This window comes from Alosa sapidissima, chromosome 17 (genome assembly GCF_018492685.1).
Source record: "Alosa sapidissima isolate fAloSap1 chromosome 17, fAloSap1.pri, whole genome shotgun sequence".
NCBI classification, from domain to species: Eukaryota; Metazoa; Chordata; class Actinopteri; order Clupeiformes; family Clupeidae; genus Alosa; species Alosa sapidissima.
The window spans coordinates 14,228,369-14,250,931 of NC_055973.1; the positions used below are offsets into that span (position 1 = coordinate 14,228,369).

Sequence of the window (22,563 nt, forward strand, 5' to 3'; positions counted from 1 at the left end):
ATCAATTTTACATGTGAAATCTATGAACTAATCATGTTTTGGTACTTTGCAGATTGCAGTTGTCTCGCAGATACCAGTGAGAATTGAGTGTGGATAATGCAATTTAGTGAGACAGTTAGAATCATATAGGCCTTTCAGCGTGATTTATTTTTGTGGAAAAAATGTGCTGGACTGGGCGGCGGTCATATTTTGTACCGCGGTACATCTAGTTACAGCAATTACAGTGGCGCTACAACAGCGGGAATATGTGGTATCTCATATCTCCACCAGGTGGTGCTGCAGCAGCAGAGTTGAAGCTGAGAGCCCCACTCGCTTTCTTTTTTTCCAATCTAACAGAATCTAAACTGCCATTTTTCTTAAGGCCCTTTTCCCCCCTGACATGCACTGTGAACTTGTTTAGATCTTTTCTAAGCCTCTTGTGGGAGTGTTATGTTAAACGCCCTTTGGGCAGTGTTCTCAAACTCCAGACTGATATAAGGCCTTGTCTTCGGGACTCTACTTGGACTTCAGTTATGACTCGGACATGAGCATTGACAGCATTCAGACTCTGAAGTTGTAGAGGAGAACAGACTTGGATTGGAGCACTGGAGCCCATCATGGATATTACTCATAGGCTACAATATATGTGGGTCTTCTTCAGGCAAATGGTGGACACATCTGATGAAGGGATACATGTATATGTAGGCCTTACAATCAGCTGACCCACCATATGACGTCAACTGGTTTGACTAGGTCTAATAGGCCTAAGGACTCAATTAAGAGAACACTTTCATACAGGTTTTTCACAAACTTATGCAGTACATCTCAAAAAGGGCTTTCAAAATTCAATATCCTTTAAAGAAGTACATAACATTGCTATCAACAGAAAAGAAAAAGAAAAACAATAAGTGGAAAAACAGTTTCATACTGTATACTGTATATAAGCCTACCCCAAACAATTAAAGGACATTACTCCCACACAGTCATAAAACCAGCTGCAATATACAGTAAAAGTCCACAAGAAGTCAGAGAGTACACGCCATGTTCAGTGATTTAATACAACTGATCCAAACACACATTCTAACCTGACACACGTCATCGCCAGCTCCCAACATGACTAACGTAAAAACACTGTCATGGAAACAAACATTTTCCCCCCTCCCCAGGGAATAACCCGAATCACATCCCTGAGTGAAAGATAGTACAGATAATGAATTACAAATAATTTAATGACAGCAGACACTAGTACTGCTTCAGAATGCATTGTCGCGACCACAGTCTCACTGGAACAGATCATTAAGGCTATTTCAAAACCTGAACTTAGGTGAACTTGTCTAAGTGCCTTAGAACCCCAAACTAGAGTATTAAAAATCTGCAACATAGTCTCCCAGGTAGCCCGGTCTGGTGCAGGCACAGACTGGTCATGTGGCCGGATCCAGAGGGTCACTGGAACCTGGATCCGGGTTTCAGGTAAAGCCACCCACGCCCAGACGCAGGCCAGGGCCTCCCTCTCTCCCACAGAGTACTTCTGCTCTGCTGAATTAAGAGCCTGTGAGGCAAAAGCGATGGGTCTCTCTGTGCCACTGTGGATCTGAGACAGCACAGCCCCTATAGTGCATAATTGGAGGCGTCGCAGGCATAGAGGGGCAGTGGTTGCGGAGTACTGAGGGAGGAGCCGCAGGTAATAGGCTGTCATGCCCAGGAAGGAAGTGAGCTGGGCAGAGCTGGAGGGCATGGGCAGCTGTTGGATGGCCTCCATGTTAGAATGAAGAGGGCTAAGTCCTTCTGGCATCAGGTGAAACCCCACAAACTCCATCTCAGGTGAAAAAAAAGACATTTCTCCCCATTCGACGTGAGGTTATGGGAGGCCAGTGTGTCGAGTACCTGTGTCAGGTGTTGGTCGTGGGTGGTACCCGTCGGTCCGTGTACTACTATGTCAACCAGAAATATCACAACACCCGGGATACCGGCAAAAATAGTGGACATTATTTTCTGGAAGCAGCTAGGAGCAGAGCATAAGCCGACGGTACCCTGGTGTACTGGAAAACGCCCACGTGCGTGACCAATGCAGTGAGGCTGCGGCTGTACGGGTGGAGGAGAACTTGCAGGTAGCCCTGGCCGAGATCGAGTTGGGAAAATATTTTGGAGCCATAAAACTAAGAGGTCAGTTCTTGTGAAGTGGGCAGTAGATACTTATCGGGGACCGCAGCTTTGTTCACCATCCTCAGGTCCACACGCAAACAATTGACTGCATTGACTGCTAAACAGAAGACAGTCGTGGTGTTATCCAATTGCGCCAAAGTGCAGAATCAGTCAGTAAACATTGGTCGTATAGTCTAATCCAATTGCATGCTGTGAGATTTTCAAATGCACGCTTGGTGCTGCCCCTCGAGTTGGGCCATTACATTATCTGTCGCCAGACCCTTAAAGGAGAATTCCGGTGTGATATTGACCTAAAGTGTGTTGAAACATGATACCGAGTGTGAACGTATGTCTCATAGCTCATCTCGGCTTGTCCCCTGCACTCAGAAATCTGGCGCTGGTTAGCCGATGCTACCAACAGCTTTTTCAATGGGGGTGCCTCGGGCATCGGCCTAGCCATGCAAATAAATCATTGTTTTACACCATTTACGAGGCTCAAAGTATCTCCACTGTAGACTTTCCGAGGGCCCTGACATTTAAAATGAGACATTGAGAACTTTGAAAAATGTTGCTGGCCCCCACCCTCGATGAAGTTGTGTCTCAGGCTCTGACAAAAACTGGTTTTCATTGGTTTCTTGCAGCCATCGACAGTTTCCCTTTTTTATTTGTGTTGCACATTGACCTGGGCAAGGCACATCTAGCTTTCATCCGTTGTTGCTGTGTTGAAGTCAAGCGTGGACAGCTTCTCAGAAGTGAGAACACTAGAAGAGCTATTATTTGTGACTGCAATAGCCATATTGACCTTTAAACATGATAATCGCTAACTTGACAGATTGATGCATGTATATGGCATTCATATTCTCTTTAGCAAAGCACTTTCGAAGCATTTGTCAATATTTATCCACAAAACTGTATAACATTCTAACTTTAACTTTTACTTATTATATTTATATATATATAAATATACTTCTCCGTCACATTTGCGCATGTCGAAGACATGCGTCATTTTTGATGCGTACATGAGGCATACTCCAATTTCTGTTGTCCTGAATGCGCGTTAGAGCATTAAGGTTAGCGCCTGCGCACTACGGATTAACTGTGATACTCTGTCCCACCAACTGGGGGCAGTACGTCGAGCCTGAAAAGTAGGACACAACCACCAAAGAAGCCTGAAACGCCTGAAGAAAAGAAGAACGTGGGCGAGCACTGAACGAAGGAAGAGCTCCACATGTATGCTAAAGATGTGGCTGTTAGATGAGGAGAAGCACCACGAGTACTTTCGCCTGTCTGCTGGGAAGTTTGATAAGTTGGCCCATCGCATCGCTCCATTTATCATCCACCAGAACACACACATCTGGTGTGGTATAGCTGAGACTTGCTTATAGCTTACTTGCTTATTAGGCTACTTATAGCTGAGTGACTCGGTGCCGCGAGGGCAGCAATGTTGGTGCGATACAAAGTAAAGACATTTTTCTAAACACAGCAGTGCCATGGTAACAAAGAGATGTGTGTACAGATGTCCTCAATTAAATTTGTATCGTGTCTTCACACCTGCCTCATACCAAAGAGTATGAACCAAAAACCTGTATGACGTGTCAATAAAAGTTTTGAAGTAGCCTAACTCTTTGTGTTCATAATGTGTTAATGTCTCACTGTGATAATGGGTGCATCTAGACTAGAGCGAGAGGTAGCTTAGGTTACATTCCTTCAATTATTATTATGACCGCCGCGCAGCGAAGGTTTAGTCAAATTTGTTTTTTTTTCTTTTTTTTTTCTTTTCTTTTTCGCATGTCCAAATTTCCGTCAAGGATTCCCGGGACACTGAAAGACCGGGGTAGACGAAACTTGGTGGGCATGTAACCCCATATGGATAGCATGGAACCATCGTTTTTCGTTTTGATCTGTAGCCCCCCCGCTGGACTGCACCCCCCGAAAGGAGGGTAGGGCAGACACAGTTTTCTGTGAATATGGAGGTCCACCTTTTTTTTGTATGTTGGTCTTAAGGGGGCATGTCAACCCATCCCATTAGCACTTATTTCATGTATAGCGCCACCTAGTTAAAAATTAAAAAGCAAAAAATTAGGTGTTTTCACCACAATATCTCTGGCTGACATGGTCAAAACTGCACGAAATTGAAAGTGTAGGATCATTATGACACCCTCCGAATGCATGCCAAGTTTTGTGAACTTTCGTTCATGGGGGGCCTTACAATAAAATAATTTATGTGTACATTTAGTGACCGTACACCAACAAGGATTCCCGGGACACTGAAAGACCGGGGTACACAAAACTTGGTGGGCATGTAACCCCACATGGATATGGTTCCTTTAGCAATTCCTAAAGTTATGGTTCCTTTAGCAATTCCTAAAGTTATGGTTCCTTTAGCAATTCCTAAAGTTATGGTTCCTTTAGCAATTCAAGGACTCACACACAAAGGTATCCTCCAGCTGAACTCTACCAACGACCAGTTTGGTGGTACAACTTTGTTTTGACAGTAAATGCACCAGTGTGTATGTGTATGTGTGTGGCAATATATATGTGTCTGATTCATCATAATCACCAAACCATTAGCTATGTCTGTTTTGCAACATACAGAGCACAATACTTTGGAATTCACTCCTCTCTGCAAGCTTGTGATATGGATTCCTCTTCTGTGTTTGGTTCTTGTCTTCATGACCTTATGTATCTACTGTATGTGCTATCAGCAAAGGGGTGGGTGGATTTGTATGAAGAATAAAATAACAAAACTAACAAACTCATTTCTAAGTTACAAAGGTGAAATATTTCTGATGCTGTTCAAAATGGATTGGGACGACACTAATTCAAGTTACTTATTTACCTGTTCTGCTCTGGCATTTGGATGATGGCATGAAGCCGAAGATACCATCGAAACCTGCACATGTTCTTAAAAACAATTCTATTTCGAGGTGGTAGCTCCTCATTTCCACATTCTCACCATTTTGTTTGTTTTCCTGAATTTTTTGGTAGCTAGTTTAGTTTGAGTTCTCACAGTAAATCAGGACAGCGTAGCACAGTGCTCAAGAGGGAATAAAGGTAAATGATTGAGCTGAAAATGGGTGATGCTATAGGAAAGATTTAAATTGCTAATGTTGCTGTTCTTCTTTCTTCTTTCAACTTTATTCAAGACACAAAGGTCCATAGAGACAACACAGTACAGATATATAAATGTAAAACAATACAAAACATTTAAGAATGATGCAGCTGAGGCATCATTTACAAAACAATATACAGGCTTCGGGTCCAATGTTTCCAAAAACAAGATGTGTACCTGGTGTCACTCTTAGAGACATCAGCTATGGACACAATAATCATATTCTTAGACCCTGTCAGTCTGCACATGAATCTATACATAACATTTCTTAAAACAGCGTTAAAAGTGGGCACATTGTTAGACACACACATTTCACTGGCACTACTCCACCTAGGGATTTTAAGCACAATTCTTAGTGCATCATTATAAGCCACATGGAGTTTTTTCATTTTTTGGGGTTTTGAAGAGTGAGATTTTAACATCAGGAGTGCACATGTGGAATTTGCGTGCCAGCATGTTTGCCTGTCCATACAGTTTTCCACACTGACGCTGCACATCATCATCATCACAGAGGTCATCTCTTATCACATGTCCCAGATATTTAACTTTCTTTACAACCTCTAGTGGTTCACCTGCCAACGAGAAAGAAGGATAGACACACTTCATATCCTCCTTTGTTCTGGCGATCAGTATCACACTCTTCGTTGAGTTAAATTTTATATCAAACATAACTCCATATTGAGAGCATATTCTAAGAAGTTGCTGCAGGCCAGCACTGGAAGGAGACAGTACCACCAAATCATCAGCATAAAGCATATGATTAATGAGACTATCCCCCACCAAGCAGCCAGTTCTACATCCCTTCAGTTCTGTAGATAAATCATCCATGTATAGATTGAATAGCAGTGGAGACAGAATTCCACCCTGCCGCACTCCATTGGAGACATGGAAGGGTGTTGACAAACTCCTCCCCCACCTAACTTGCATAGTTTGGTGAGAGTACCAAAACTGCAGTATCCTGATCCTAATTTTCATACTTTATATATTATTGATGCGTACTAAGCTTGATATAATGTTGTGACTATAATGCTACCATAGGCCTAATGTAGAATGTATGGTGCATGCTCCATAAGTGGTGCTCCCCCACCAAACGGGACAGAAGTCTCATTCACAGACTCAAGAAAAAACGAAGCAGTGTTGTAGGCCTTTGGCTGTTGATTAAGGATTTAATTAATTAGCCTATATAATCTATGTAATCTATGCAAACCTTTGTCTCATAAAACAGTCTACCTGCATGCCGAGGTTATGAAGTCAGCTGACTGCTAGACCGTATTAGGTGGTAGTCTCCTGCCGCTCCCTGGTGGCTATGATAATTAACGATAAAACGTATGGGATTTTCCAGTGATGTTTATATTAAAGAAAACTAGGAAACTAGCCAACATTGCTATTCAGATAAGACAGTTGACAGCAGCTGAACTGAAATTCTAAAATATATATTTTTTTATAATCACAATATGGCTTTATTGGTAATAGGTTAATATTATTTCGTTATGTACTATATTTATTTATTTATTTATTTAGAAAAAGGGTTCATGGGATTGAGCTAAGGTAGAGTTGCGACAATGGGTGTTCAAAATTCGTTAAGGTCACGTGGTTCATGTAAACTTCAAATAATTCCCGGAAGTGATTGACAATAGATTAGAATGCATTAAATAGGCTACTTCATGATAGACAGAGCCACGATTTTGGGTAATTGACAGTCAATAAATGCATTGATATACAATATTTATAACACAGTGTAATTATTGTGCAAACTATGTAGTTATCCTACCATTACAACAATATTAAATTAAATTCCAGACCTTGTGGCAAAGAATATATATCTTAGCCTGCTACTGTATATAAGGTGCCACTTTTTCAGATTCCAGTTGGATTCAATGGATTCCAGTTGCTGCTACTGGAAGAAACTGGAATCCATGCATTTCCACTGAATTATTTTTGGAATCTGATCCCTTATCATACCAGTTCATTCTTACTCGTTGCTCGACTTATCGTGACTAAATTCAAGATGGCTGCAAACGCTAAACTTCGTGAAGATACTGTCTGTATAAATCGTCTTGTAAGTAAACTACCAGTGCTTTTTCAAAGTTCTCAATGTCTCGTTTTAAATGTCAGGGCCCTCGGAAGTCTACCAATGAAGTGTGGAGATACATTGAGCCTCGTAAATGGGTGTAAAACAGTGATTTATTTGCATGGCTAGCCCGATGCCGAAGCACCACTATTGAAAAAGCTGTTGGTAGCATCGGCTAACTAGCGCCAGATTTTGGAGTGCAGGGGACAAGCCGAGATGGGCTATGAGACATACGTTCACACTCGGTATCATGTTTCAATACACTTTAGGTCAATATCACACCGGAATTCTCCTTTATATTAATAATATTCATTTCTGTACAAAATCAAGACGGGAGATTCTTTAGAAAACGCAATTGCACCCACCCCATAAGTGTATCTAAATTATCACTATATAAAATAAATGACCTCGTACAGTGACTCGAAAAGCTGTAAACAGTGTTTTTGAGACTGCGTGTAGCCTACAAAAGCGCATGGAGCTCCTGTGAAATTTTGATTTTGCAACGAGAAACTGTAACACAGCTAGTCTAACATTAACTTGTTTGAGTTTTCTACCCCGCGTTTCCTCTGGTAGTCACTGATCTGAGCTAATGAGCGAATTACCTGTAGTCAAGCCTAGCCTATCGCCGCGGGAGAATAAAAAAAAGTTTAAAAGTTTTTTCTCATCTCCAGTGTAATGGTGGGCATGCTAAGTTAACCGTAGCATTACCTATTCAGTAACCCCATGGTAATGCGAGTGATCATAATAAAATATAAAACGTGACATGTAAGTCCTTCGATAAATAACCAGGGGCCGGTTCCCGAAAACGTTCTTATCACTAAGTAGTTCTTAACCTACTGTATTCCTTTACCTCTCTCTTAACGTTATGGCACGATTCCCGACACGTTCGTACGCTAAGTATATCTTCTGTAATGGTACCGATCCACTTGCACGACACTTCATTTTGTTGTGTCGCATTCCACTCTAGTCCTATGGGTGACGTCAAGCGACTTTAACGCGCCCGCAAAGCATTCCGGGAAGGCAGCGCTGCATTTGAAAATATGTCGTGCATCAAAAAGCTGGGCGAAGCCCATCTTTATGCAAATGAATCCGTTGAACGCGAGGCGAAGTGTCCCCAAAGATTGTTAAGGCGGAGCAAGATACTTCGTCGTAGTTCATGTCTATGGGCGCGAAATGGGGATCGAATCCTGTCTGCATAAAGAGGCGTGTCGATGACGTTTTGACGAGCGTAAGTTGCAACCGGCCAACAGCAGTGGCATAAATAACCGGCGCACACCTGATATAAGGTTGATTTTCTCCAGACTGGATTGCTCAAAAATACTAAAAATGTACCTGAAATGTTCAAAAGGGTTTGAGGATCATGAAAATGTGCCCGAAATTCACATTCCTAACTCTATAGAACCAAGACCTTAGCATATGTGGTGAAATTCTGAGCTATGCACATAGACTTCAATGGAGCAGTCGCTGCCTCTGCTCTGCATAAAGGGGGATTTTGACCCCCCCTCGTGCGATCCGGGTTCCCGGAAGTGGCTCCTGATGAAATATCTTGCTCCCCCTTAACAATCTTTGGTGTCCCTTACGGCTCCCACACACAGCTGCGTTCCGTCAACGCATTCCAGTGGGTGTTCCCGACGGTAGCTATGCAAATGACTTGAAGTAAAACCGTAATGTGATTGGTTGGTGCCGTCCGTAGATTGGCTTGATTGGCCGGTGCCTTCTGTCGGTGCAGCAACAGCTGAACTCCTCAACGCGAGCAGCGGGAGAAACGCGACGCGACGGACCCACAATTCAGTTCGGCAACGGATCACGTGAGCCCATTTAAAGTGAATGGGATGCGTCTCCAGCAACGCGATGCACGCAGCTGTGTGTGGGAGCCGTTAGGAAGCTTCTTAACACGCTGCCTCTTACGTACGCCTCTTACGTTCGACGTTAGAAAGGCGCTGTCCCAAGTGAAGGTGCTGAATTAGTTGGCATCGATTGCTCAGGAATCGATTTTCTACTTCACGCGAAGGTGCATGACGACGGCGTTAAGAAAGACAACACGTTCTATGCAAATGAAACATTCCTCAAATTTTTCCAGTAACATTTATTTTAACATAGTTTAAGTTATCAGTAAAATATAAACTATTAACTAAATTATCAAATTGTCAGTAATATGTTCACACGATATGTTGTGACAGGTAGACTAACCGGGTAGGCCTATTCCTCGCTAATCATCCCTCCTTATCCCGTTGTGCCACTTGTGCCGCTTCTTGACATGGGTTTAACGACTTCTAAACATTATGTAATACACTTTTATATTAATGGTAAGGTACCTTCCAATTAGAATTGATTGGCAAGCAGCTGCAGTTACTTCTGTTTAATGCGGTATTGATTGCCATTGGTTAATGTTTTCAATAAAAAGCAACCTATCTACAATGAACAGAGAGAGAGTTAGATACAGTATGGTGGGGGAAGCAACGTAAAAAAGGGCACCAAGCTTCTCGTCAGAGGAACTGCAAGTTTTGCTGGACGAGGTGAGCTTGCACAAGGTGACACTGTTTTCCAGCTTTCGGAATAACTTGTGCAACAGCAACAAAAAAGAGCTACTGTATGGAGCGACATGGACTACACTGCTCCGCGGCCGGCGCCGTTTTTGATTCAATACAAGGACACGTTGGATCGCTGCCATAGGCCTAGTTGGTCGCTTACTGGACACCACCATTAGAGGCAAATTCTTTGCCAGATTTTAATTATCAAAAGTGATTGCCAATTTTTACGCTTTAAAGCGGAGCTAGTAATCAAGGATCTTTGGCTAGGCTATGTGCCCCTAAACTCCGGTGGAATCGCTCGGTTTGTCACATCCAACGTCATAATGGTTGGTACTACTTATGACGTCTAATGGTTATCCCAGTTTGGCTAATATTGAGATCATATAAGAAATGGTTGAGATAGTTTAGATCAGTTCAGTTTTTTATCTTTAGTTGAGAATTATTCTAGTTTTGCTATTCAGATTCTGATTTAATTTCAATTTGTTGTGAAAGATCATCTGGTCGGTGACAGTTCCACTAGTTGGACATTCCTAGGAAACATGTCTGCCTGCCCTGTTCAAGACCAGGGTGCCCTTTCTTCTACTAGCAGCTCAAATCTGCTGTTTGATGAGAAATCTGCACCTAGTTCTCCTAAAATAGCTGAAGTGTGCTTTGGAGATGGAAGTGATGGTAAGGATAGCACAGAGTAGCTCTTCGTTATTGTGAAAATGCTTTGTTTCTAAACTAAATATAGGCCTGTATGGTACAGCTTTTATAAGTACGTTGACATAAACTATAGACTGTTTATATGGCTAATTGGTCATTCATTGCAGTATTTACAGATATGAAATCCTCCATGGGAGATAGTCTGGATGGCGAGGAGGAGGAAATCTGGAACTCCTCACACCTGTGAGTTTGAAACTGAGGGATTCTGTATTTAATTAAAAGCACATTGTTATCAAAAGTATATTCCCATGTTAATACAAGTTCATATGACTATTGTTATGAATTATTTGGATTTGTAGGAACATAGACGAGAAAATATGTTTGGTGGACCTTCTGCACTGCAAGACTCGCCAGATGAAGATGAATGCAGATCTGCAGAATGCTCTTTACGCTCATGAGGACTCAAATGCTAATTTGGAATTGGAAAACAAATCTCTGAAAGATCAAATTAAAAGGTAGCCAGTGTACTTACATCAAAACTATATAGATTTTTTTTACCATTGACAGTGATGACAATGTCCTGTTTATTGACAACTCATGTCTTTGTGAAACTCATTTGAACATTTTACATGAAATTTTTGTAGGCTATTGTCAAAAAGTAACAGTAATGATTTCCATTATTTGTCTAGTATGAAGCAGTCCGTTCTGGATGGAGGAAAGTTAGTGCACAACATGGATGATATTCATGCTGCACTTGCTGAGAAGGAGAGGGCCACACGTAGCCTTATGGCCAACATCAGAAAGCTGGTGAGAAATTACAAATATAACCACCTACAGTGAGGACTACTACTGACTGTATCTGTCTGACAAGTAGGCTAGAACATGAGAAAATAATTTCCTATTAGTAAGTTTTTATTTTTTGCCACTAGGAGAAGGAGAACAAAACCATGTATGGCCAGATTGCAGCCATCAATGATGAGGTATCATGAAGGAATATCTTTACCATATTATACTTTTTATTTAATTTAATTACATCTCCTCCCACATGATTGACCCCTTGTTCATGCAACAGATATCTGCTATTTTGCCAAAGAGAGAAACGGACCAGAAGAAAATAACAGATCTGAGTCAAATCGTGCAGACTTTGGAGGTGTTCACATCATCTTGGCTATTCAGATGTTGAATTATATTATATATTTGAAATATAAAAGTGATACACTTACTAAAACAAACACCATCAATTGACTTGGAAGGCCATATGAATACATGTTATGAATGTGTTGCTGAGTATCAAGTGAAGTAAATAATATTGTATTTCTTTTGTGTGTAGCAAAAACTGCAGGAGACAAGATTGCAGCTCGCCGAAAGAGATGAAATAATTCACCAAGTAGGTGTTGACAGCTAACATGGCATTCCTGATGATAGTTGTTCACTAGATGAAGTTACATGCATGGTTAAATATAATTACATTTAGTCTCATCATGTTGCTTATATTTCAGAGAGACTGCATGATTGACAGTCAGAAAGCTTCCTTAATGGAGCTCAACACAACTGGAGAAGTATAATTCACTGCTTTCCGTCAAATTGTCATTATTGTTCCTACAGTTTGCCTGTGTTTGTTTGTTTTTAAATCACACTGATGAAAACCTCTAGGCTAATCCAAATTGTTGTCTTTCTGTTCTGTCTCTCAGCAACTAAAAAGTAACATTAAGGACCTGGAGAGCCAGTGGGAATTTGAAGTTGTGTATGTATCTTTTACTGATTTTCACATTAACATACTCCGGCCTCTACCTACTAATGAATAAACTCAAATATCCTAATTATGTGATCAGTACTGAAGGGGGAAGTTTCCTAAACCTGGACGGCTCTTTCTCCTTGGCCCCAACGAGCCCTCTCTCTCTTGCTGAAGAGTTCAGCATGATACCTGGATTGCTGGTGAGTTAAAGAACTGTTTTTTACACGTCAAATATGTATTAATTGTGTATTTGTTTCATTTTTATAATTGTCATAGATTTCTGTCTCAAACATCAGGACCTTTAGAACATATTACTAGGCCTATAAAGACATGAGTGGATTTTTAATCAGCAGAAGGTCATATGAAATTCAAAAGAATGTGCAGTTTAATAATTCAGGAGGAAGTAGATGACACGACAGAATCTGAACAGGAGAGCAGAAGCAGCAATAGTTTCATTGCCTGACAATTGGTCGGTCGCTGTGGATAAAAGCATTTTCTAAATACCAGTTACTTTTTTATCCTTAGGAGAGCATGGATGCACCTCAGCACCCAGACAATCCTGAAGATGAGATAGGAGACGTCAGCCAGCAGGAGGTGGAAGTAGGTGTCACCTGTAAAAAAGTCAAGGAGGTGAAAACAGACCTGGCAGAACTCAAGGCCATGGAGGTGAAGCGAGCACAGCACAGCGAGAACAGGTACATTGTAGGGTCAGTGCAAACAGTGAGATTACACTGATTTATTTACATTTTATTGACTTCATTTAGGAACAATATTGTCTTAATTTGGTGTAGACGTCTTCTGTAGGGATCCCTGTTGTGGACATCCGTCTGAAACACTGTTCTGGAACATGTCCAAACTGTTCTGTCCGTATTGATGTTGTTCCTCTGTTTGTCTTTCCCTTGTCCATCTCCCCGTCTCTGATTGAAGTGTCAGCTGGCTGGGTGAGGCCTGGGGGCACTTTAAAAGAGGGGCCTGGGTTGGTGCTGCTGTCGGACTGGGTGTTCTGCTGCCCCTGAGTCTCCTCAGTTTGGCCACACCCTCCTGCTCCACCATCCCCGGCCTGGACTGTATGGATGTCCTGTGGACCACCGCCCGCCATATCGTCCAGCCGTACTGCGATGTTCAGCATTTTGGCATGCCACCCTTTTAACTGGATTGATTTATTAATTTCCTACTGATATTTGATTGATCAATTGATAGCTTGACATGTGATTGATATTGGAGTGATAGCTTGATTCACTCATTCACTCACTCACTCACTCATCATTCATTGTTTAAGAATAGAGAGATGACTTACTACAGGCTGACATCACACTTTGACTGAATGACTGACAGCATTTCTTTGAGTGACAGAATCTCAAATAAAGTTTTTTTTTTAAAAAAATGCATTGCCTTAATCAGTATGATATATTGCCTATGCTGATTGATCAAGTTTTAAAAGCCACTTCTGTCAGATGGATATGCTAAAACTGTGTCTTTTCAAATATAACATAATGTAAATATTTTAAACATCAGTAAACATTTTCTCAAAGTTGATCTCCATAAATATTTTTGTATGAATCATAGACTGTATATATATAGTCTATATAGTCTAGTCCATTCATACCATAGACTGTATATATATATACAGTCTATGGTATGAATGGTGAAAGACAAGAAACACCACAAGAGGGCAGCATTTCAGTTTCATATTAATATGTATAATGATAGAAATGTAGGGTACTGAGTATTCATACTCATAATCAGTATATATGATAAGTCATGTATTCTATTAAGTAAAAACTATCATATTCCTCACTACTACTGGTTTTAATAGAAAAGTTTTTGATTTATGAAGACTGCTCATTTTCAATCTTTGCAAATGATTACATTCTTGACAATGATGACATCAATAACAGACCACTGACTCAGATTATAGTCTCAGTAATATACTCAGTAATAATAGACTCAGTTATATTCTAAATAAATACTGCATCTGTGTAGTTATATTTGAGACATGAACAAGAAAAACAACAAAACAACTATGAGAGCAGTTGGTTTGAAGTATACTCCATCATGAAACAGAGGCCATCATGAGAAGACATTTGTCAAACAAGAGAAGAAATCATTTCAATCAAATGCCCTCCAAGTACCAACACACTGTGGACCATTCCTGCAGCTCTGGTAAAGTCTGAAAATGTTTCTTCTGCAGTATTTAATCTAGAGGCAAAGAGGTACAAAACCACAGGTACCGGTTTGAGGCGGTCATGCGATACAACTTCATATCATATCATACAGGTGTAAGATACAATGTTTGCATAGGCACTTAATTCAATTATAAAATAATCATGGTACATGATAGATAAAATAATCAAACAGTTTTCTCCCACACTCCATATGTTATTCAAAGAGACGTCTGTCTCAGTGTGTCATAGTGGCTGTGAATATTCTTCTCATTTCTATTTTTCAGTCTGCATTGATCTGTTTTTGCACAGGATACTCCAAACCCCATGGAGATGAATGAATAACAAAACACCTTTTAACATTTGGTTAAGGCCAGTGTATAGGGGCTCCAGTGATGGGTGAAGCACTAGTGTCTGCGGTACCTTGAGATGGGAAACGTATGGTCAGGGAAAGCGCAAGAGATGTTTGTGTACATGAAGCTCATGGGCACGTTTCAAGAGCAGAAGAGCAGAGAAGTAGACTGTGTCGTCACTATCAGGCTGGGTCTTTAGTATTGCACTCAGGATGCAGGTTTGGTGCCATACACCTGTGTTTTAGGCCAGGAGGGGTGACTGCTAAAAGAAAAGGCAAAAATGTTAATTGCTGTATATGATGTCAGAAGTACAGATGAAATGAGATATGTCAAACAGATGAAAGTCAAGAGAAAGTCGAGGGTAATCTGTTTTTATCAAGACTCCCTTTGTCAATATTTTTTATAAACTGCTGCATGTTTAATCAGATTTATTGGTGAGTACATCTACCTGCTTATACAATGATTTAGCTAAATTACATTTGAACTATTAAGTAAGTGTTGTGTTATATTTCATTAGGAGCGGTATCTTCCAAGTATTTTTGTACACAGTCGACCACACTCACCAAACCATCAACTATCTGATCTCAGTGACCACTGAGGTTAACGTGATATGCCTGACAAACATGTTCCAGGAACTGTTTGTGTTTCACGATTCACAATGAGGTGAGGGGGAAAAACATTTCCTCCACCCACACATGTCCAAAAGTACTGCAATAAGAGCACTGTTAGCAAAATGGCTGAAACCATTAAGAACATCATGCAGAGGAAACAATTAATATACATGTTTGTTGTAAACAATTCACAGAAGACAGACTTGCTGTTTTGTGTGATACAAATTCCAAGATGACAAAGAAATGCAATTTGGTGCTTGCACATATAAACAGAGTACCTTGCAACCTTCTTTGCACACACACTAAGACCACACTCACCAAATCATCAACTCTCTATTTCGCAGCGGGCACTAAAGTTAGCATGACAGATGTGGCCGACAAACATGTTCCAGGAAGAGCTTGAATCTTATTTTTCCCTTTGAATTAAAAAATGCCAGAGAAAATGCCAGACACATTGGAGGAGGATGCAATAAGCATGTTAAATTTGATTGGCTTAATCATGAAGAATGCCGAATATAGAAAATAAATAATGAAATACTTCTAATGAACCAGTTACAGATAGACCATTTTGTATAATTCACACAAACAGAGATTCTACTTTGAGATTTTTCATCCAGTCATTACACATATCTGCAAGGATCATCAGTCAGACTGTGTGTCATGAGTTGAAACTCAGTAATACTGTTTTTTTTTTTTTTAAGGAGGCAAGATGGTTGCATTGACCAATTATCTGTTTATAAATGCGTGCTGGACAGGTACATGATAAGGAAGAACATTGGTGTCTACTCATGCAAAAGAAATAGACTGCATACTTTTAATTGTACTAATATTATGTTATTGGGTCCTGATAAGTCTTGTAAAAGACAATGTTCCATTTAGACTTGGCATGAGATTATTGTAAGTGGCAGGAAGTCACTGTGGTTAACCTGGGTATGTGGTGGGGCAATATGTTCCAGAAACTCATCTAGTAGGTATATATAGCTCTGTTTTATAAAAGAGTTTACATTGAACATACATTGATATATTGACTGTAACATACAGTGTTTTGAGATATATTAGCTCAGTCAAAAGAACACACCGTCTCATCCATTGATTTTTTCTTTGACATCAAAACTATGATATGCCACAAAATAATTTTATTTAATAACAACATATTTTAGATTCTGCTGTTTACCGTTATGACAGTTTATCCTCATAACTGCTGGAAAACCATCCCAGGTGTCCACCTGAACAACAAAGACGAGGACGACGTCGACAACAAATATTACTGAATCTGTCTGGGAGGTGAACCCAGACAACCCTGTTTGTTCTAATCGAATAAAACTTCAAAGGACAAAATATTTATGGATAAAAAGTTACGTTTTACCGAGTCTAACCCAACTCATTAAATTGATTTTCACTGTTCAAATGTAAAACCATTGTTAAAAACAGGTATACATAAACGTACTCGAGTATTTCAATATTTGCCATGTGATGTTGAGGGGTAGCATGGCCCCACCTATATCTCTCTGCTCATTTTCATCTCACTGAGATACTCTTAAAGAAGTCAGTGAGTCTGAAGATTAGGAACCACTGTACTGCACTGGTTCCAGACAATCTGTTGCATATACTTTCCAAAAAAATTGCCTTTGGTCAAAACTTATATAAATTAGTCGAAAGTGTTGTGATGGGGAAAAAGTTAATTCCATTTGCTGTTGGAATTGTCAAATGTTCTTAAATATATTCTGTTATCAAAGTTTGCTACATGAAGAGAATTTATCAAATTCTAAATCTGGGACATTTCTTTTTCCTTTCTGATTATTTTGTTTGCAATAGACCTCAAGACTTTGGAGTCCACTCCTCTCTGCAAGCCTGTGATATGGATCCCTCTCCTGTGTTTGGTTATTGTCTTCATGATCTTGTGCTTCTATGTGCTTTCAGCAAAGGGGTGGGTGTTTATGTAGCATCTATGGCTGCAATTCTATAGAGAGAAAATGGGGACTTCTCAGGGGCCTCCTTGCAAGACTTGTTTTGTCTTTCCATTCTGACTGAGTTGAAGAATATATGAACCAATTCAATAATACACATGGTGAAATAGTTAGTTCCTTTTGTAACTCAAGGGCTCACACACAAAGGCTGTATCCTCCACCTCACCAGCTGAACTCTACCAATGACCAGTTTGGTGGTACAACTTTGTTTTGACAGTAAATGCACCAGTTTGTGTGTGTGTGTGTGTGTGTGTGTGTGTGTGTGTGTGTGTGTGTGTGTGTGTGTGTGTGTGTGTGTGTGTGTGTGTGTGTGTGCAACATACAGAGCACAAGACTTTGGAATCCACTCCTCTCTGCAAGCCTGTGATATGGATTCCTCTCCTGTGTTTGGTTCTTGTCTTCATGATCTTATGTATCTATGTGCTATCAGCAAAGGGGTGGGTGGATTTGTTTGAAGAATAAAATAACAAAACTAACAAACCCATTTCTAAGTTACAAAGGTGAAATATTTCTGATGCTGTTCAAAATGGATGTTTGGGATGACACTAATTGAAGTTACTTATTTACCTGTTCTGCTCTGGCATTTGGATGATGGCATGAATTTGAAGATACCGTTGAAACCTGCACATGTTCTTAAGAGCAATTCTATTTGGAGGTGTTGGTTCCTCATTTCCACATTCTCACCATTTTGTTTGTTTTCCTGATTTTTTTAGTTTAGTTTGAGTTCTCACAGTAAATCAGGACAGCGTAGCACAGTGCTCAAGAGGGAATAAAGCCAAATGATTGAGCTGAAAATGGCTGATGTTGATCCTATATAAGATTTAAATTGCTATAATGTTGCTGATGTTATAATTTTCATACTTTATATATTATTGATGCGTACTAAGCTTGATATGATTTTGTGACCATAATGGTGTCATAGGCCTAATGTAGAATGTATGGTGCGTGTTCCATAAGTGGTGCCCCCCCCAAACGGGACAGTACTTTCATTCACAGACTCAAGAAAAAAACGAAACAGTGTTATAGGCCTTTGGCTAGTGATAAAGGATTTAATTATGTAATCCTATGCAAGCCTTTGTCTCGAAGATTTATCTTATCACTGAAGCCTATGCCAATACTTGGTTTACATGCAATTTTTTCAGTGAAACATATGAACATAAATTATAATGCTGTAGCCTATGGGGTCACCCAGGTGAAGCCTATTGCAGTTCGCCAGGTCTAGGCCTACAGTACTATACCTGCGTGCCGAGGTTATGAAGTCACCTGACTGCTAGACCTTATAAGGTGGAAAGTATCTTGCCGCTCCCTGGTGGCTATAATAATTAACGTTAAAACGTATGGGATTCTCCAGTGATGTTTACATTAAACATTACATTGCTATTCAGATAAGACAGTTGACAGCCTACCGCTGAACTGAAATAATATATATATATATATATATATATATATATATATATATATATACACATATATATATATAATCACAATATGGCTTGGTAATATGGTAATATTATTTCGTTATGTACTATATTTATTTATTCATTTATTTACAAAAAGGGTCTATGAGATTTCATGTTGGGCTAGGCTATGTGCCCCTAACCCCGGTGGAATCGCTTGGTTTGTCATCCAATGTCAGTTGGTACTACTTATGACGTCTAATGGTTATCCTAGTTTGGCTAATATTGAGATCATTTAAGAAATGCTTGAGATAGTTTAGATCAGTTCAGTTTTTTATCTTTAGATGAGAATTATTCTAGTTTTGCTATTCAGATTCTGATTTAATTTCAATTTGTTGTGAAAGATCATCTGGTCGGTGACAGTTCCACTAGTTGGACACATTCCTAGGAAACATGTCTGCCTGCCCTGTTCAAGACCAGGGTGCCCTTTCTTGTACTAGCAGCTCAAATCTGCTGTTTGATGAGAAGTCTGCACCTAGTTCTCCTAAAATAGCTGAAGTGTGCTTTGGAGATAGAAGTGATGGTAAGGATAGCACAGAGTAGCTCTTCTTTATTGTGAAAATGCTTTGTTTCTAAACTAAATATAGGCCTCTATGGCACAGCTTTTATAAGTATGTTGACATAAACTATAGACTTTATATTAGACTTTAGTTAGTAATTCATTGCAGTATTTACAGATATGAAATCCTCCATGTGAGATAGTCTGGATGGCGAGGAGGAGGAAATCTGGAACTCCTCACACCTGTGAGTTTGAAACTGAGGGATTCTGTATTTAATTAAAAGCACATTGTTATCAAAAGTATATTCCAGTGTTAATATAAGTTCATATGACTATTGTTATGAATTATTTGGATTTGTAGGAACATAGACGAGAAAATACGCTTGGTGGACCTTCTGCACTGCAAGACTCGCCAGATGAAGATGAATGCAGATCTGCAGAATGCTCTTTACGCTCATGAGGACTCAAATGCTAATCTGGAATTGGAAAACAAATCTCTGAAAGATCAAATTAGCCAGTGTACTTACATCAAAGATCTGAGTCAAATCGTGCAGACTTTGGAGGTACTGTTGTTCTCATCATCTTGGCTATTCAGATGTTGAATTATATTATATATTTGAAATATAAAAGTGATACACTTACTAAAGCAAACACCATCAATTGAAAGATTGATGTGTTTCTTTTGTGTGTAGCAAAAACTGCAGGAGACGAGATTGCAGCTCGCCAAAAGAGATTAAATAATTCACCAAGTAGGTGTTGACAGCTAACATGGCATTCATGATGATAGTTGTTCAGTAGATGAAGTTACATGCATGGTTAAATATAATGATATTCAGTCTCATCATGTTGTTTATATTTCAGAGAGACTGCATGATTGACAGTCAGAAAGCTTCCTTAATGGAGATCAACACAACTGGAGAAGTATAATTCACTGCTTTCCTTCAAATTGTCATTATTGTTCCTACAGTTTGCCTGTGTTTGTTTGTTTTTAAATCACACTGATGAAAACATCCAGGCTAATCCAAATTGTCGTCATTCTGTTCTGCCTCTCAGCAACTGAAAAGTAGCATTAATGACCTGGAGAGCCAGTGGGAATTTGCAGTTGTGTATGTATCTTTTGCTGTTTTTCACATTAACATACTCTGGCCTCTACCTATTAATAAAAATAAGCTCAAATATCCTTATTTTGTGATCAGTACTGAAGGGGGAAGTTTCCTAAACCTGGACGGCTCTTTCTCCTTGGCCCCAGCGAGCCCTCTCTCTCTTGCCGAAGAGTTCAGCATGATACCTGGATTGCTGGTGAGTTGTTAAAGAACTGCACATTCAACATACATTAATTCCGGAGGAAGTAGATGACACGACAGAATCTGAACAGAAGAACAGAAGCAGCAATAGTTTCATTGCCTGCAATTGGTCGGTCGCTGTGGATAAAAGCATTTTCTAAATACCAGTTACTTTTTTATCCTTAGGAGAGCATGGATGCACCTCAGCACCCAGACAATCCTGAAGATGAGATAGGAGACGTCAGCCAGCAGGAGGTGGAAGTAGGTGTCACCTGTAAAAAAGTCAAGGAGGTGAAAACAGACCTGGCAGAACTCAAGGCCATGGAGGTGAAGCGAGCACAGCACAGCGAGAACAGGTACATTGTAGGGTCAGTGCAAACAGTGAGATTACACTGATTTATTTACATTTTATTGACTTCATTTAGGAACAATATTGTCTTAGTTTGGTGTAGACGTCTTCTGTAGGGATCCCTGTTGTGGACATCCGTCTGAAACACTGTTCTGGAACATGTCCAAACTGTTCTGTCCGTATTGATGTTGTTGTTCCTCTGTTTGTCTTTCCCTTGTCCATCACCCCGTCTCCTGATTGAAGTGTCAGCTGGCTGGGTGAGGCCTGGGGGCACTTTAAAAGAGGGGCCTGGGTTGGTGCTGCTGTCGGACTGGGTGTTCTGCTGCCCCTGAGTCTCCTCAGTTTGGCCACACCCTCCTGCTCCACCATCCCCGGCCTGGACTGTATGGATGTCCTGTGGACCACTGCCCGCCATATCGTCCAGACATACTGTGATGTTCAGCATTTTGCCATGCCACCCTTTTAACTGGATTTATTTTATTCATTTTCTACTGATATTTGATTGATCAATTGATAGCTTGACATGTGATTGATATTGGATTGGATTGATAGCTTGATTCACTCATTCACTCACTCACTCATTCACTCACTCACTCATCATTCATTGTTTAAGAATAGAGAGATGACTTACTACAGGCTGACATCACCCTTACTGAATGAGTGGCAATATTTCTTTGAGTGACAAAAACTGAAATAAAGGTTTGTTTTAAATTCACATGCATTGTCTTAATCAGTGTTTGATGATATGTTGTCTGTCTTTTCAAATATGTTAACATAAATATTTTAAACATCAGTGAACAATTTCTACACAATATTTGTATATGGTGAAGGACAAGATTGACCACAAGAGGACAGCATTTTTCAGTTTTTGACTGATGTCTCCATATTATTCATCCTGCTGGAAATGTAAGGTATTGACTATTCATACTCATAATCAGTATATATTATATGCAGTATACTGTTATATATGCTAAATATATATATATATATAAGACCAGTCGTTCATAGATAACTTTTCTATTCTAATCTTTGTAGGGTAACACTTTACTTGACAGTATCGACATAAGAGTGACATGACACTATCATTAACACATGACACTGTCATGACACATTAACTCTAATCCCAACCCTAACTCTAACTCTAACTCTAACCCTAATCCCAACCCTAACCCAAAAACCGAATGACACTTAATGACGTCTCTGACTTGTTTATGACATGTTCATGAGTGTCATGTCACTCTTATGTCAATGCTGTCAAGTAAAGTGTAACCCTTTGTAATTATATCTGTGAGGTGGACAAGAAAAATAATGGACACCATTCTCTTTTGGGGGGCGGGGGGAGGGGGGGGACAAGAAAATAACTCTCAGGTGAATGGAACACACAGAACACATTTTCCATCAGCTTTATCATCTCTATGAGTGTTTCTTCTGTGCTGGACTATGAGTGCAATTGTCTTGAGGTGCTCCATCATGGAACACAGGCCATTATGAGTAAACATTTGTCAAGCAAGACAAGAAATGATTGCAATCAGACGACTGTCCTCCATGACGCACACGGTAACTCTCAGTCTAATCCTGGCAGGCTCTGTGACTGAAACACTTCAAGGGATGGAGTGTTTTTCAGTTGATGACATACCTGGTCGAATAGTATTATGTGCTCTGAACTC

At 40.0% G+C, this 22,563-nt stretch overlaps 1 protein-coding gene and 1 long non-coding RNA gene across 3 annotated transcripts; both read left to right on the top strand.

Annotated features, from left to right (window-relative positions):
• The first annotated feature begins 10,091 nt into the window (after positions 1-10,091).
• On the top strand, positions 10,092-13,746 carry LOC121688876. Of its 2 annotated transcripts, XM_042068795.1 has the most exons (13): positions 10,092-10,161; positions 10,328-10,504; positions 10,648-10,723; positions 10,840-10,995; positions 11,170-11,287; positions 11,410-11,460; positions 11,553-11,630; positions 11,811-11,867; positions 11,980-12,039; positions 12,172-12,224; positions 12,313-12,415; positions 12,741-12,910; positions 13,143-13,746. In XM_042068795.1, the coding sequence occupies exons 2-13, from the start codon at positions 10,375-10,377 to the stop codon at positions 13,363-13,365; spliced, it is 1,275 nt and encodes a 424-aa protein (XP_041924729.1). In that variant the 5' UTR covers positions 10,092-10,161; positions 10,328-10,374; the 3' UTR covers positions 13,366-13,746. The 2 variants fall into 2 exon arrangements, with proteins under 2 accessions (XP_041924729.1, XP_041924730.1); XM_042068796.1 differs by lacking the exon at positions 10,092-10,161 and having other exon boundaries at positions 10,236-10,504; positions 10,657-10,723.
• Positions 13,747-19,025: 5,279 nt separating this feature from the next.
• Positions 19,026-19,754, top strand: LOC121688877. Its single transcript, XR_006024715.1, has 3 exons — positions 19,026-19,288; positions 19,443-19,509; positions 19,626-19,754. It is a non-coding gene; the product is annotated as an uncharacterized LOC121688877 (long non-coding RNA).
• Positions 19,755-22,563: the final 2,809 nt, after the last annotated feature.